Source organism: Catharus ustulatus, chromosome 3, assembly GCF_009819885.2.
Source record: "Catharus ustulatus isolate bCatUst1 chromosome 3, bCatUst1.pri.v2, whole genome shotgun sequence".
NCBI lineage: Eukaryota > Metazoa > Chordata > Aves > Passeriformes > Turdidae > Catharus > Catharus ustulatus.
The window spans coordinates 32,621,633-32,638,702 of record NC_046223.1 but is presented as its reverse complement, the minus strand read 5'-3'; the positions used below and the strand labels follow the sequence as shown (position 1 = coordinate 32,638,702).

The window sequence follows — 17,070 nt, the reverse complement described above, 5'->3', positions numbered from 1 at the left end:
ACAGGGGAAAAAAAAAACCCAACCAAACAAACAGAACAGGAAATTAAAAGGTCAAATTATTTTATTTAAATCTCTACAGAAGCACTTCCATCTCTGGAGGTTGATAGTAAATGGTCTACAAATGCTGATTCTCAAAGGCACAAAATGGCTACCAAGCTCTGATGCACTGGAGAGACAGGCAGATCATCTCACAGCCCAAGCACCCAGATCTTAATGTGGATGCTGTCTGCTTGCAGAGACACCTACATCCCATCTGCTTTTGCGGACGTAGGATTCCTTTGGTCCTGGAAGTCAGGGTGGAGGAGGAAGCATCTTTAGCTCAGCTCTGGGAACATAAAAAATCACAATACCTACAGATTATCCTTTGAATCAAGAGCTTGGTCCCTTCAGTTTGTGACTGTGTCACAGGAGCCACCTGGTGTTGGCAGTAAGTCCAACTGGGCTGGGCAGAAAGCACTTGTCTGCAATCACAAAGGTCCTCTTCAAAAAGGAGAATGTATTGCCTTCCTGGATCAGGCTGGATGGTCCTGACTCTGTTTTGACTAAGATGGCACCACCTTGAGCTCTGCTTGACCTGATTTCCAAGCGCAAATGTGCTGTGATTTCTGGTTTGTCTCCTGTCCTCAATTTGCAGAGAAAAATCTTCCCTACAACAAGGCTTGGAGACAGTAAACAAGAACAGTAATTTGAAATGCTGATCCTCACCCTTGGGGGAGGCACAGTGGTGAGAGGAGGAAGAGCTCCTTGCAGGAGTCATTTGTTCAGCAGGGAGAATTCTTGAGTGCAATCACATCGTCCAGCAGGCGTAAATAAGAGCAATCAGCAATGCCATGGCCACAGCAAGGGCAGCATTCTTGCGATTTTCCTTACGAAGCACACTCAGTTCTTTCTCTGGGAAACAAACAAAAGACTTGCCTGTGAAGGTTCTTCATGTTGCAGCTACACCTCCTTTCAAAACTCTCTTAGAAGCATAAAGCTACCTTGGCCATAGGCAAAAATTTTGGGAGCAGTATGCAAAGCTGCCAATTATAGAATGTTCTGAATGGGAAGTAACTACCTAAACTAGCAGGAACCCTTTCATTTGCTCTCATCCTGACACTCTGGTAGCTGTGCTTGGGAATAGTTAAGTGCCAGAGCAGTTCCTGTTGGCAAATGACATTGCTGTAGGCCTCTACTAAGGACAGACTATCATTAGAATAACTGCTTGTTCCCTAAGAGAATGAAGGAGACAGGAGGGCAGAGAGCTATTTCTGTTATCTTCTAGGTTTAACAGCCTGGTAGCTCTTTGTACTGCTAAAATTTAAATACAACTGTGGCCACCTATGAATGTTCCAGAATCTGTATTTCCTTACACCTCAGAAGGATCAGTAACCTGTGTTTCCGTACACCTCAGAAGGATCAGTGTGGAAAAGGTCTGGAAGCTCTTTAGAGATAGGTAAACAAGGGTGAAGGAAAGCAACCTAAGAACAATAGATACAGAGAGAGGAAGATGGTAGCTACTTCAAGTATGGAGTCTTGCCAATCTCCATTTCTGTTTGGTTCTGTTTACCAAAGATGAGAACCCCACTCTTGCTAGTTCTGTTCCACAAAACTTTGCTGGCTGGTACAGGCAAGCAGTGAGACCTCCAGCCTTACACACTGCATGGCCAAACAACACTAAGTGGCAGGCAAGGTTGGGTGTGGACTGTCTCCAGAGACAGGCTGCTTTTACTGCCGAGTTTATCTGCAGAGACTGCACAGCTTACTGCCTCTACAGTTTGCACAGGCAGCCTCGAGCAGTTCCCCAAGTGGTGTTGGTAATCAAAGGAGACTTTTAGCTGTTCTTTCTGCCCAATTCTTCACAGAATACAAGCATTCTCATGCAACCATGGAGCAATCTGCTTGAATCTCCAAGGCCACAAAGGAGGTTACAGGGTCACATAACCTCATGCACAGCAGTGCCAGCTTGAACTGATGTTGACAATGGCATTGTCAGCAGCTGCAGTTCATGGCCTCAAGGGAATCAGCTGGAATAAGGAAAGATTTAATCAGGCCATAGCAGTGATGTCACCATTAGGTGAGGCTGTCTGAGCTGCTGTCAGACTGCTCTGACATGCCAGCAGGGATGGCTGACTGCTAGCTGGTAAAAGGGTGGCAGCAATTTTCAGTTTATCTCTAGTGGTAGGCCCTTAGGGAACAGCTTTCAGTTTGTTTAAAGTAACTGTTAGTCTTCTGAAAACAGTCCTCTAACATGAGTTATAATTACAAATTAATTTAGAGGGTTGGCCATACCCCAGCTTTCAACCCTCTAGACCTGAAACAATACTTGTGCCTCTTTCCCTTGTGTGAGCTCTGCTGCTTGCACAGCTGCAGAGTACTGCTGAGCAGGTAGCACACTGATCAATACCAGGAGCCTGACGATGTGCAGAGCAGCACCTCTAGTTGAAATGGAAATGCTGCCAAGTGTGGTATCTCAGAGAGACTTTCATTCTCTCTACAGCAGGACTTGTATCAAGGAAAGACCCTAGCTCTCTAGAAGTGCAGGTAGCACATCGGTGTGAATTGCTATGCCCTTGTGGTGAGTGGCCTCATAAATTGATGCAGTAAGAACCTTCCCCAAGGAAGGTATACTTTGCTACACTCCTGACAGCAGCTGCCTTCTTGCCTAGCAAGCCTCTACTAGGAGAAAAAAAAATGGTTCTGGTGAGGGATGTTAAAAGCTACTCGAGCCAATCTGTTAGCTATGATTATCTAAGGACTGGTAATTTGGGGGTATGTGGAGGGGACATTTTCTCCCCTTCATTAGCTGATGCTTCTTTTTTTCCCTATGGAAATACAGCTCAAGTAGGAGGATGCAGACTCCTATTATAATATGCTGACTACATTTCCATTAGTCTAGCTCCCTTTGGTTGAAGCTAAATTCAAAGGCAGAAGTCAGAGGTGGCAGGAGCTTGAAGACAAAGCTAAGCTGCAGCACTGATCCCATCCTACCCAGAGGGACCATTTTTAATGAAGCTCTTACCATAGTTGTCAGCTTTGGTCATTAGTAAGTTTCGCTCTCTCTCCAGTGACTTTCTGTAATGAGAAGAGGAGTTCATTACCTGCGAGGCACAACACAGCCTATTTCTTTGCTTACATGATGGAAGAGAGACTGTCCCCACTGCTGGGGATATCTGCTCAGAGGATAAACCCCTCACCCCTCCCTGTTGGAAGGGTGACAGTTTAGAAATACCCAATTGTGCAAGAGAAAAATGCAGCATTTTAGATTATTTTTTCCTTCCCCCAAATTACTTCCTATCTCTCCTTTCAGGAGAGCAGTGTAGACAAACAGCTAGAAAGGGCTCTTGGGTCAGTCCCCTACTCTAGGTCTTCCTAGGTGAGGCAGGAAGTTCTGACACAGCTACAGGATGGGGCAGAGTCCTTATATGCTCTCTGGAGGATCCTGCCCCCTTCACCACATTTGGCTTAGTGCTGAAAGAGTAATTCTTCTCACCATTTGAAGCTGGGACCCCTCTGTCAGAGGTATCCAGTTTACAGAAATTGGTGAACTCAAGGAAACAAGCTCAATCCAAACCCAGTACTAATAGGTTAATTAGACTGAAGACTCGTAATAGTAAAGACTAAGTCAGGCCAATGCAGTCCTTGTCTTAAACTGCACAAGATGATTAATCAATATACAGCTTAAAATATAAACCCATAATCAAATTCCTGAAAGCAGCAATGTTTCCATTTTCCATTAAGGCAGTGAGGACACAGTCAGTCCTTTCCGACTGTGCACATAATTTGTTAGTGCATATTTATTTGCTGGTTAAGAGAAGGCAGCAAGTGTAACAGAGTTTGTTGTTTCCCTTGGGGCACAGCAAGAACAACCTGTAGGAGGAAGAAGATCCAAATCTATGTGTACAGCTAGTTAAATGTAAGGGAGTGCAAGAAAGCAAGCTACGTCAGGAGAGGAAAGGGCTCTTAAAGAAAACTGGGAGAGGCAAGGTGGAGAGCAGCCACAAGAAGTGAGAAGACAGATCTACCAACATGACCGAAGCTGCTACTTAGAAATTTGCCTTGTGAAGAGAGTCAAGGGAAGAAGGTTTGAGAATGAGACATGAAGAAACCATGACAACTGAACTTAAAAGTGGAAAAGCAGGGCTCCTCTTTTTGTGCTATGCACTGAATCAATAATTTTGATCACAGTACCTTTCCTCCAGAGTTTTTCAAAGGGTCTGGAATAGGACAATGGAAGTTTTGTTTCTATTTTCATAGAAACTGTAAAATTCATAGAAGGCCCCAAGAATCCCAATTCATAATTCTTTACTCTAGGCCCTGTATTTGAGACAGCAACCATCATATATCACATCCTGTCAAGTTATCACAACTGTAGATTTGGTGGTTGGCTACCTAACTACCAGATAAAGAATACAGACAGTAAACAAGGAGAATTTAGGCCAGAAAAGAACTGTTGAGATGAGGAGCTATAGAGAAAAGGGAGAGGGAGAGACAGGACCCTGTTTAAATATGGATGAGGATATAAAACTCCAGTAAAGGAAGAGGGGACAGTGCAAAGGAGAGTTTAAGAAAGAAGTTAAACTAAGCCTGATAACTATCAGGGGATGGAGACATCGCTATTGCTATGATCACTTCTAATGGCGTTCTACAGGACACCATTGTAGAACAAACACTAGGATCATCAGGACAACTCCCAGGGCCTGACTGAGCTTCTCTGCCTTTTTGTGCTCAGAGCAGAGCAGTAGGATGCTAGTGACTGAAAAAATGTCCTCAAGCAGAAAGATTTGAGAATCAGCTGGGAGATCTAAAATCTCTTGCTTCATACTCAAGAGAAACAGCAGGTTCTGCCTGTGTCTGCTACAAAATCCAGGCCAAAGTCCTTGCTTGAGTCCCAGCTCTAGAAGCCAACAGTTGATACCTCTAAAGCAGCACAGTTTTCAGGGGAATTGTCCCTCTTAGCTTTCCCAAGAAAAGCCAATGTGTCAATACATCCCTACATCCAGATTCATTAGCAACACAGGCACAGGTATTTTCCCTCAGCTGCTTTTGCAGCTGGATCCCAGCCTGGTTTGGCCCTCAGTAGTAGTTGCTGCACATTTCTCTGATTGAACCCGGGTGGCTTCTGCAAGGCTTGAGCAGCAGTGTGCAGAAAACCTTTGCCAGACTCACAGAATAGATTCATAACAGGCCAGGAGCCAGATCTGCACATGAACTGGCAAGTTTCAGGCACTACATGTCTGGTTGTGGCACAGGCTGTGAATAAGCTCTCTCTCTTTATATCACTACACTTCTCACAGAGGCAATTCCCCAAGAAAGCTCCAAGCTGTGGGAAGAGAGTCTTGCCATGGGGAAATCACACATTCCCACCCCTTTAAGAGCCCTTGCTGGTTCCTACTGTAGGATGATAGCCAAGCTGAAGTGCACACACACAGCAGTGAAAGGAGCTGGTCAGTAATACCTTCCTTCAGGGCTGAGCTTCTCCCTGCGCAGCTTAAGATCCACCTCTTCCATGCTCTGTCTGCAGCGTGCCAGCTTCTCCTCCAATCCATCAATCTGAAAAACACCACACCAGTCACCATCATTTCTTCTCCCAGCTTACAAGGATTCATTCCCACTCAGATGGTGGCAACTCAGCCACTCTTCCTCCCCAAATCAAGGGAAGAACCCCAGATCTGTGTAGAGATCACAGCACAGAGAGGTCATCTCTCAGATGAGCCTGTATTCTAGCCCAGACAACTGTACCATCACCACTCCAGATACAGCCAAACCAGCTCTGTTGCCTATTGTGTGGCTGGCCAGCACCCTTTTGCTAGGATCTGATCCTGTTCCAGCCTATTACAGTTTCTTTGCATGTGGGTCCACAAGCACAGGTGTGATCTAAGGTATCTTTATGCAATTAGAGGATAAAAAGAGAGACACTGGCCTAAACCAAAGCCTGAGGGACAGGGTTTTGATCTAGCACTGTGAATGGATGCAGAAGTCTACAAAGCACCCTCAGCTGTCTGGTTGGCTGAAGAGGGAACAAAGGGATATCTCCAGTTCTCTTTTACCCAACTAAATCTGCAACAGGAATCTGTACAGTATGCTCCAAAGAGCATTCACCACTGCCTCCTTCAACCTGTACCAAGTGTTGGCAGGAACATATTTCCGTACAGAAAAACACTGGTTATCTCCTTGTGTCTCTTCATCAAGCATCTAACAGCCACCCCTGTGTCTTTCTGTGGAGGGGAGTAACCACAGCTAAGCACAGGAGGGCTGATTTCCTTGTATGCAAACATACTGCCCAGGAGGGAATCCTACCATGGGCAACAGTTCTGGGAATCATTTCTCTCTTCTGCCTGGCAACCACAGCATGGACATCTCCAGGAAAACTTTGTCTTTCAAGCTTGATTGCGGCAGGGAAGCAGTGGGTCTAATTGGACAATGTGAACACAACAACCTAGCCTGAAAGAAAATAGCCTCGGTGCACTAAGGTGGCAATGACCTCTCTTCTGAGCTACTCAGTGCAACACTCCTGCCGTGCCTGGTTCTCCAGGGAAGGCAAGGCTGGAAGCACAGCGTCCCTGTGGTGGGAGCCTTCACACACCAGACGCTAAGAGGCAGCACAGTCCTGGGTAAAGGAATGTGGAATGTGCTGCCTGGACACCATCCTCAGAGGCAGCCCAGAGCACAAACACACTCATAAACTGTAATAAGGGAAACAAAATCAAAGGTAGTGATCCCTAATTATTGCTGCTTTGGGATCAGCTCTGTTCTGATCAGCTCCTGTTAATGAGCTCATTAACAATCTCACACCTTCTGCTCAGGAAAGGCAGGCAGGAATTATAACGAAGCAGGATGGGAGAGAAGAGGCTTGACATAAAGCAGTCCACAAAAAGAAGTACAACCAGTCAGTTAAATAGTCTGGAAGGAACACAGCAGAGCTGGGCAGGGGGACACATATAACAAGGCTCAAATCTTTGATTTTTCAGATAGCAATTTCAAAGTCCTTGGTTATTAGGTAACTCTGCCAGTGCTCAAGATGCCAAACTCCCCAGTGGCACAAAGCTTCCTGAGCCCAAGGGAACACCAAGGCATATCACCTCGCCTGATCCCAAAGCTCAGGGAATAGCATTTCTGTGTTTGGCAATGCTTGGTTTGCCTGGATGAGGATCATTGTCCTCCTCCATTTCCAGCTGTGCCAGTTAAGCATGTTAACTGCAGCTGCTCATTGCCATGTCATCCACTACAACTCAGGCAGCTTGATGCATTGCCCCAGTCTGCTTCAGGGCCAAGAAAGGACTTCACCCAGGCCAGCTCTGACCACACTTACCAGCAAGTTAATTTAACAGCAGAGTGTGGTACAGCAGATGTGGGGTGTGGGTCCAGTCAAATTTAAGAATTACCATCTCCCTCACCAGTTCCTACCATTTGCAAATGGCTGGTTCTGCTCCCTTAGCTGCTGGAAACCCTTATGTGCATACACAGGAAAAGATGCTTCAGCATCTGTTACCTGGCTCCTCCTTAGCCTGTTCAATTATTACAATGCACCATGGCTTCTCTGGAAATGCATTTTAAAATAATGTTAAATAATGTATTAATGAATTAATGAGAGCTTTAGTTAGTCAGCTGTCAACTCCACCACTAAATTATCCATGCTACTGCACTCCAATCCTCTCCTCCATGCCTGCTCCTCCTGCTCAGCTGGCAGTTGCTCTCACTAGTACATTCTCTGCCCATACTTCCCCCATTTCATGAGGCTTAACAAGTGTATATTCTGCCCAACTTCGCAAATCCTTTTACTTTCTGCTGACTAAAAATCTCCAGATTCCACATAATACTTTAAAGTTTCAACTGGTTTTACTGCTCTTAAATCAAAACCCAAGTTTGGGTCCCCTGCTGGAGAGCAATAATTTGCTAATAAACCACATGCCCCTGAACTGCACCATCAGCTGTGCTGAGCTGAGGGCACAAGGGAAAAAAACAGGGAGGGAAAAAAAAAAAAGCAAGGAAGGAGGAACAGACTGCTGAATGAACAAAATACTTTTCTTTCAGAATCTCACTACTTCTTTTCTTCTGGCTAGCCTGCGTTATTAGGGTTTATAAGGAAGGACAAGAGTGGGGATTCACAGATGGTATCCATTCACTGTGCCTCAGTTTCCCCACTTATAAATTAAGACAATATAATCTGCCTCCTGAAGGCAGCTCATTTGAGTAACAAGCCTCAGACACCGACCCAAACTATGGGCAGAGCACTATCTCGATATTGCTTGGCATTTAGGATGTGCTCCTGCAAGCCAGGAGTCTCAGCAACTCAGCCATCCAAGTTAACTCTTCAGTGCAGGACAAAAGAAAGAAAATAAGCACAGGGAAAAATCAGAGTAATGCCTGAGAACTACTGATTATTCTCTGGGCTGCTGAGGAAACTCCTAGTTTCAAACTCACAGTCTGTAAAATTGTAGCACAAGAAAATCTGTAGGGTTTTGCCATAATTCCCTGCTGCAGCTAGCTCTCCAGGAGAGCAATCCTAGAAGCCGGCGCTCACCTGAGCTTGCTGTGGCTGGAAAGCTTTCCCTCCTACTAAATAATACTTGAGGTTAGCTGGGGTATATACCTGGGCACAATGGAAGCTCACAGGAAAACAAACCACCCTTGCACTTCACACTGCCTTATCCCTTAAGTTGCAAAGATGAACCCTTCCTCCTTTTAGCTGTCCTTTCCTTGAAGGAGATCCTCTGGGACAGAGCTGAAATGTGGCAAGCAGAAAACTCACATGACAGCTCCTCAGGTTCACACAGATGGTAGCAGGGACACAGGACTTCACTCACAACAACTTCTTTAAGTAGTTCCAGTTAAAAAGGGGGAGTGAAATATGTGCTTCATACCCAGGCAGCAGATCTGGGCACACAGGGCTGCCCTTTTGAAGCTCCTCAGGAGACACTCCAGAAAGTCAAGTCCCAGCAGCTTTAGATGCACACCAAGATCTAAGACCAGATGCTTCCTTTACTCCACAGATATGACAAGGCATTCAGCTATTTTTGCTGAATTCTGGCAACCTTGCTCATGATCTGGAAACCTTTTTAAACCAGAGAGACCTGGAATGGATTTCAATCCAAACTGACTTACATGCTTATTACAAATTCCATTTGTTGGGACCATTTTGGGCAGGGAGCCCAAAATGGCTCACATAAAGGCAGAGAGAAGTGAAAAAGAAGCAGCTTTGCTTATAGAATTGAGCTGGATCCCATTAAATACATTTTGTAGCAAATTAATGAAAGCTTTCTTTCCAGCAGAAAGGCTAAAAGCGCTTTTCAAGAACTGGCATCCACCCTCCGCTTTTATGAATTCCCTAATTAAGATACTGGCAAAGAGCCATATCACACATACGTCGACATCCAACAGCATTAGGTAATGAGGTTTTCATCTTCTGACCCTCATAAAACAGATCAAAGCCAACTGAAGAGGTGGGGGCAAAGAAAAAAAACCTTCCCTGCACAGTCTTTACATGCCTTGTCACCTGCCAGCACACTTGAGCTGTTCTTTCACAGAAGGATTAATGGTTTCTGCATCCACAAATTTGGCTGGATTATTAAAATCAGTCCAGCAGAGACAAATTTTGTTTAAATTCAAGTGCTAACTTGCTATTCATGGACATACTTCCATTTTCTCCATGCTCTTGGAATAATTTTGTACGCTGGAAAATAACTTCACAGATATTCCACCCACAGCATGCTTGGAAGTATTTACCAGACAAGCTATTCACAGCAGAGGACGATCCACCAGCAAAGTCTAAGATGACTCCTGCAGAACAACCCTGTGTGTTGCTAAAGGAAGAAAGGCTGGATCCTACCTACACCTCCTCCTTCATCCTTGCATGGACCATCTTGTTAGTCAGTGCATCCTGCCTCAGTCCAGACCAGCAGCTTTGCAGGATCACACACAGACGTGACCACAGAGCACAAGACAGATTTTTGAAAACTTCTACAAGAACAGCTTTACTGAGTATGAACTGTGTCAGCATTTTCCCTATTCTTTATGCTCGTTCAGAGATACCAATCGGCCATTGCCCCGTCAGAAGCAGCAACACATGTAACAATACTTTCTAGAAACACGCACCTGGCATTTTGCTGTCCAGACACTGCCTTTAATTTGATGCACTTTCCTGCTTCTGGTGATTGTTTTTTCAGTTGAAAAAAACTGTTGCTTGAGCCACAAGTGTATTTTTAATGGTTACAATATCCTTTGGGAAGAAGTTTCACGGCAGGTTATGGGAAGAACCAACCCCTCCTATTTGTTCTGAGCTTGTCAGCTGCTGGTTTCTTTTGATAGCCTTAACTTTGTATTGACACTATATGTTCACTCTTTGTTTAAAGCTCCAAATAGCATGCAGCTTAAAAGGACCTGGAATGCTTGGCAGTTTCCTGCACAGCTCTCCACACCTTTGGTGATCTGTGTTACTCTCTTAAGTCAGCTCCATTTTCTCTATTTTGGTACAAAATGGACCAGCCTTGCCAGTTTCATTTTCCTGATGAGTTTTGTCAAGCAAGTCCTATGCAGCTCAGCATTGTCAATAGGGCTGCCTGTCAAAAGACTAGAGCTATATGAAAGCAGTGGCATGAATTTAAACCACCACAACATTATGGAGACCCATTTATATCTATTTAAACCAGATCATATCAATTACATCTGCAATTTGTAAGTGCAAGCTAATCTGATAAATGTCCATATAGAAAATTGCATTCATTTAGCATCATGACTTCAGTTAAACAAGCATGACTCTGCCTAGATGAGGCCTCTCAAAGCTAGTCATGCATCAGGTCATATTAGGACTAATTTGAAAAGTTTTCTTTACAATTGTAATAGCTCAGAAGGTAATACTGAACAGAGTAAGTTTAAATTATGAATCAAGTATCTTGGTTGTCATGCACGCTGAAACACAGCCCTCTCTTCCTTTGACTTAAAGGGATTTTTATTTTCTTCCTCCCTAACCTCTCTTCAGCAGTGTTCACATCACTGCAAGTGGAAAGAATTTTATCTTGTAGTAATGTCTTTGCATGGAGATTTTCACCTGTGACGTACAACAAAGAGTAGTTCTACTATCCTCCAAAAAAACTAATCTAAAGCTACTACAAGTCCTCAAATGCTTTGCAGGAATTTTCTGTGGCAGCTAAAATCAGTCCCTTTTAATTCTGTGAATAGCAGGCAGCAGGTCCCTAACAGGCTGAGCCATTTTGCCACTTCTCTTTTTGTAAGGTAGACCTACATTCTCAACTCTTCTTGACTGCCACCTCTCCAACCACAACCACAAAAAAACCCAACCAAACAACAAAAACCAAACAAACAAACCCCACAATTCTCTCAGATAGGCTCACCAAAGGAAGCCTGGACAGTCAGCACACTCCTATGGATTCCCTTTGGTGGTTATATTTGGGTAAGAGTGCCCAGAACTGTGTTTCTCTAATGAAAGTCTAACAAATGAAACACTTCAAAAAACCATAAACCAAACTCCCATTCCACACAGCAGGATGAGAGGGGTTCTCATCAACACATAGAAGTATCTTAAAGGTGCATGTGTAGAGGCTGGTGCCAAACTCTTTTCAGTGATGCCCAGTGACAGGATGAGAAGCAATGCCTGTAAACTAAAACACAGGAAGTTCCACAATGTGAGGAAAAACTTTTACGCTGAAGGTGGCAGACCATTGGAATGGGCTGCTCAGGCAGGCTGTGGGGTTTCCCTCTCCGGAGACATTCAAAATCCACCTGGTCATGTTCCTGTTGTGATCTGCTCTAGGTGACCCTGCCCTGGCAAGGGAGTTGGATGAGATGACATCCAGAGGTCCCTTCCAGCCCTAAGGATTCTGTGACACTCACCTTTATGTTACTAGCTGATATGACACGCTTTGCCATCTCCCTGGCTTTTCCATTCTGATTACCTTGGTCTGTTGTGCATGTGCTCACCTGAAAAGACTTCAGGGCAGAGAGGCAACCAGTGAGATTCACTGAGTGAATTCTGCTCCATTGCAGCCATTTGTGAGGAACATTCAGGATTTGCTGTCCCCAGAGTATCCAAACCCACTGACTTGAACTGGAACACACTTGAGTCCAGACAGCACTGTTCAGTGCAGGAGCCAGTGCTTCAGAGAGACCTTAACCAACACCACTCAGTTTGTTAATAGAGATACGAAGCTTCAACAGGGCTTTCTGGCAGCCCTCCTGCCACCCAGGATCACAGAATCAGAGGATGGGTAAGGTTTGAAGGGACCACGGTGGGTCATTTGCTCCGACCTCCCTGCCCAAGAGGAGTCATCCTCAAGCACAAGTGAGGGAGAGAGAGACAAAACACCCCAGCACAACCATTAAAAGGCAGCTTTAAAAGGGAGGCACACTCGTAAAACCTCGGCTTTCCCCTTTCTCCTGGCTGTGATTTACAGGCCCCTCACACGCTGGTTTATCACTGGGCTCCTCTCCAGGAGCAGCAGCACACGGCTGGCTTCCAGCGCCGCACGCACACACCGGGCTGGTGGTCACGGCCCGCCGCAGCACCCCCACGGGCACACACACCCACCGCCCCGCACAGCGCTGGCTCGAGGGCTCGGCAGGAGCAAGGACACCACACGCCGGCTGTAAGGACGCGGCTCCAAGCCCCCCGCCAGCCCGGCCGCAGCAGCCACAGCCACCGCCTGCCCCTCACCTCCCGGGCCACGCTCGGCCCCGCTCGCCGCCTGCCCATGGTCCGGCCCCGCCCGGCCGCGCATGCGCGGGGGCGCCGCGCGCCGCACGGGGCGGGTGCCATGTTGGGGAGGGCGTCGGTGGCTGCCAGCACCCATGGGGGCACTGGGCCCGGCCCTGGCACAGGCCCTGCGGGCCCTCTCGGCGCGGTTCCGACACAGCCGAGGGCGAGCGGCAGCAGAGCGGTGCCTCCCGCCTTGTGCCGGTGCTGCCCGCATGCCTGCTCCGCCCTCTCTGGTGGTAGCGGATGGGATGGCTGGGGGAGGAGCAGCAGGCTAGGAACCAGGTGGGAGTGCTTGGGTGTGCCTGGTCCTGGGCACATCCCATGGCATCAGCTGGTTTCCCCACGAGTGGCGCCAGCGCATTCCTGGCCACTCCAGACCACTCTTACAGTGCTGGGGGTCACTCAGGAAGAAGGCAACCTCAGAAACACAAGGCAAACCCAGGACGGCTGCTTTGCGGCGTGTTGGGATAAATGAGAATTTTTTTGGACGTAAGGAGGAATTTCTTCACTGAAAGGGTTGTCAAACCTTGGGTCTGCCCAGGGAGGTGGTGAAGTCACCATCCCTGGAAGTGTTTAGGAAAAGATGATGTGGAAAGCAGTGTCATAGTCTAGTTGACACGGTGACATTTCATCACGGGTTGGATTCAGAGGTCTTTTCCAACCTAACTCATTCTGTGATTGTCTTATTCGGATTGCCCTTGGGGCTTCCTACTCAAACGCTAGTGCTGTGCTAAGGCAGCTGAGAAGCCGGCTGTGTGATCTACCTGGAGATAGCACTTTGTGCATGCCAGCCACTTCAGTGCAAGATGCTAATCATGATGTTACATATGCATGACAACACTTGTTCTGACCAAGAAAGCTTTTTATGAAACACCGCTACCTTGTATTAAAAAAGAAAAAAAAAGGAAAAAAAGGTAACACCACTGAAATGAATCTATCTTCAGGGTAGGACATGGCAGCTACATGACAGAGAGCAGAAGCGCTATTTGCTGGCAAAAAAGGAAGGCTGGCTGGGCAGCAGCAACATTTATTAGACATACAGACTGAATTTTCATTTTGACTAAATACCCTCTGCTGACTGAAATTTTGCTAGAATGACGGGAGTGCAGATGTGTGTCACACAAGCAGTACTGATACCTAATTAATGTGTTTCATTTTTCTTTCAAACACCCCCCCTTCCTTCATTTTTACTGTGTGAGATGGCGTGTGCTGGTAACAGCATCACTCTCATTTTGTGTCTGGAGAAAAATGAGGGACAGCTGTACTCTTTTCTGCTTCCCAATGTGGTACTTGACTCTGTGCAACAGAGTTTATACTTCTGAACCCAAAGGAGCCAGAACTCCCACCTCCAAACTGGGACACTGAGAGATAACTGCAGCTAGTCAGAAGGCAGTAAAGAAGCTGAGTAGGACCCAGCCAGCAGCCCTGGGGAAGCTCAGCGTCAAGGGAAGGGAGCAAATGAAAAAGTGGGAGAATGTTATTTTTTCCCCTCTTAGACAGAAGACTTGATTAGTGAGTGTAAATACAATCTAAAAATGCATAGAGGTTTGAAGAAACCCATCTGTTATGGTTTACAATGGGCTGAAATAGCCATTAGTTCAACAGAAAGCATTTTCTCCTTCACAAGGGTGAGTATTGATTCAGGGGAGGACTGTCAATTCTCACATACACTTCTCCACAGAGAGACAAACATACACCATTTTGCGGGCTGATGACTGTGACCTTTACTGTCACATCTTTTGGGAAGACAGAAAAGTAGAGCTGGTTCCTCCTTCACAAGCAAGCCACCATTCCCACCATTAGAAGTAGCAGTTTTCAATTTGTATATTACTCCTCCTGGCATTCCTGAATCCATCAAACTGATAACCTCATTATGCCTGTTACCTGATCTTGTGTCTCCTGGTTCTGCCCTCAGCTGACACCTTTTCTTCATCCATCCCTGTTATGTCTTCATTTCCTATGTAACTTCATTCATGTCATCTACATGCTAATGAAGAAATAAAAACTTCATTTTCCTCTACAAATTTATGGTATTTTTCTTCTTTAAACCTGAAGAACAGGAAGTTGTTCACATGCAATGACATCAGCTTCCGTGTTTTAGAATAGTCACGGACATGAGTATGGATTTGAACTACTCCATATCAAGCAGCTGCTACTGTCAACATGCATATCTAAACTGGAAATCAAAAGTTTTGTTTTGAGAGCAATCATATTATGGAACACACCTCCTGCCAGAAAGGTGGAAGGAAAAGAATGAAATAGTTTTTAGTGGGCTCTGGAATGGGATGTTGAGACAGAAAGCCTGTAAGAGGAAGGTGCAGGATGTGATGACATATGCCAAATAACATATCCAGTAACGAGACTGGATATGGTCCTGGTGAGCCCCTGCTCAGTGTCTCTGATTATGCTGTCCTTACTGCATCCCTGCAGCCAAAATGGGTGGCAAAGTGGTGTTAGAAACCCAAACCACACAACTATCAGCCTTAAAGGAACATTCAGGAGACACTGCACCCACGTGTGCAGAGGCAGGATCAGATACACTGATGCCACCCAAGCAGGTGTTGCCATACCTGTGCTTTGTACAGTAGAAATGCTGCCACCTCCTCAGTGCCTGTTACACTGCTCTGTTTGCCTCCTCCCTGTAACCTAATTGAACTTGTTGCATGTTGATCTATTCTCAGCACACATGGGGAGCCATTGATCAGCATCTTCTAACAACCTTATGTATTTGAGGTTCATTATCATATGCCCTCTTCTGTTTTCTTCCTGTTAGACTCAGTCCTCTTCTTTCAATCCGATGCATTTTGCACCTCTAATACTGTGTGTTACCTTTCTCCAGTCCAAACCTAGACTAATCCTATCCTATCTAACTTGGGTGTATCGAGAAAGCAAAAAAGATCTCCTTTGTCTTATAGGCAGTGTGCCCTACTAATGCAGCCAAGAAGGAGATTTGTCTTTTAATGCAATATTTGAACAATCGCAATTCATATTTGGTTCACAGCCCTGTAACTCCTCAATATTTTCTCAGTGCTGAAGTCTAGGCAGGTGTTACCCATTTCTTTATTGGTGCATCTAATTTCTTCCCCTTCTCAGTTTAGTATTTTGCAACAGTTTTATGAAATTTTAGCTGGCTGAATGTGAGCTATTTCTCCAATTTGCCAAAATCTCTTTTTTCCCCTATTGTGCCTTCTGTCTTGCAGGATCTTCCAGACTCAAGGCAAACTATGCAACTAAACATAGAGTTTTTGATTATCCAAGTCACTGGGGAAACCAGCTGATAGATGTGTTCTTTGTAAGTCCTCCTGATCTGATGACAAACTACTGATAACTAGTTTCAGAGTGCATACCTGTGACAAATATTGTTTCAAAAAGCCTTACTACACACCAGGATAGCCTGCATTGCTGGGCTTGCTCTCTCTACTATTTCATTTACAAAGAGAGCTAAACAGTTTAGATGATTTGTTCTTGGTTTTTTTCTCTGCTGGCTTTTTCGTATTACCTGATTATCTTTAAGTGATAACAAATTGATTATTTAATTTTTCCCCCCACATTTATTGAGGAGATGGGAAGGTAATGACTGAGGAATCAAAGTTTTCAGGAAGGTCTAGGGACATTTGCTGATTTTTATCAGGGCAATGCTGACTTCGAGAGTAATTTAATAGAACAGACATTAAGTCTTCACTAGTAATTAAGTCTTTACTAGTAAATTAAGCAACATCAGGAAACGTTCCTAGAATGCAAACTCAATCATGAGATTTAAGTGTCAGCATATCCCTGGCATGATTTTATTTGGTCCTACTAGGAGTGTCCCAAACAATTTCCAGGCATGACTTGGGAGTTACAGGCAGAGGACCATTCCCAGTGGACTGTTCAATGAGGTCATGGTTTCAGAGATGAAGAGAGTTTAATAATATGGATCTGAGCCATTTGGTGCTAGTTTACAGCATGTATCTAGGACAATGTTCCTGGGCATTCCTGATTTACTACCTTCCTCCCTCTTTTTACATTCTCCATCTGCAAGATTCACTGTGCTTTGTAAGGACAAATGAATCAGTCCTCTGACAAGTCTGAGAGGAAGCTGAGGTCAGATGTCTCACTTTATTGATGTGAGGCAGTATCTGACCCAATCTTCACAGCAATGAAGTAGCTGGGCTAGCACTGAATCAGGGGCCTGACCTCTTATGCTTGGCTATACCATGGGGAGCAGCACTTTGTGTCCCACCATATCCTTCCCCAACTTGTTAGGCAATGTCTCAATGGACCATGAGGCACGAGGGGACCTTCTGAGAACAGGTGTCCCCCAGCATAGTGAGTGTCCAGCTCTAGCCCAATGCTATGTTTCCTCTCCCCTCCCAGCCCTGCTGTACCACATGAGCTGG

General features: G+C 45.4%; 1 protein-coding gene across 2 annotated transcripts; it reads right to left on the bottom strand.

Annotated features, from left to right (window-relative positions):
* Positions 1-43: 43 nt before the first annotated feature.
* CCDC167 (coiled-coil domain containing 167) lies at positions 44-12,712 on the bottom strand. Of its 2 annotated transcripts, XR_004417337.1 has the most exons (5): positions 12,650-12,712; positions 5,438-5,532; positions 3,002-3,054; positions 706-891; positions 44-325 (listed from the first exon to the last, which is right to left on the bottom strand). XR_004417337.1 is itself a non-coding variant. In XM_033054400.1 (4 exons), exons 1-4 carry the CDS (start codon positions 12,686-12,688, stop codon positions 788-790), a joined length of 291 nt encoding a protein of 96 aa, XP_032910291.1. In that variant the 5' UTR covers positions 12,689-12,712; the 3' UTR covers positions 44-787. The 2 variants fall into 2 exon arrangements, 1 of the variants encoding a protein (XP_032910291.1); XM_033054400.1 differs by having other exon boundaries at positions 44-891.
* Between the last annotated feature and the right edge of the window lie 4,358 nt (positions 12,713-17,070).

Coding starts and splice junctions, on each gene's coding strand:
- CCDC167 (XM_033054400.1), bottom strand. CDS start 12,688: ATGGGCAGGCGGCGAGCGGGGCCGAGCGTGGCCCGGGAG. Junction 5,533..12,649: donor GGCCGAGCGTGGCCCGGGAG/GTGAGGGGCAGG, acceptor GGTGTTTTTCAG/ATTGATGGATTGGAGGAGAA. Junction 3,055..5,437: donor AAGCTCAGCCCTGAAGGAAG/GTATTACTGACC, acceptor TTCTCATTACAG/AAAGTCACTGGAGAGAGAGC.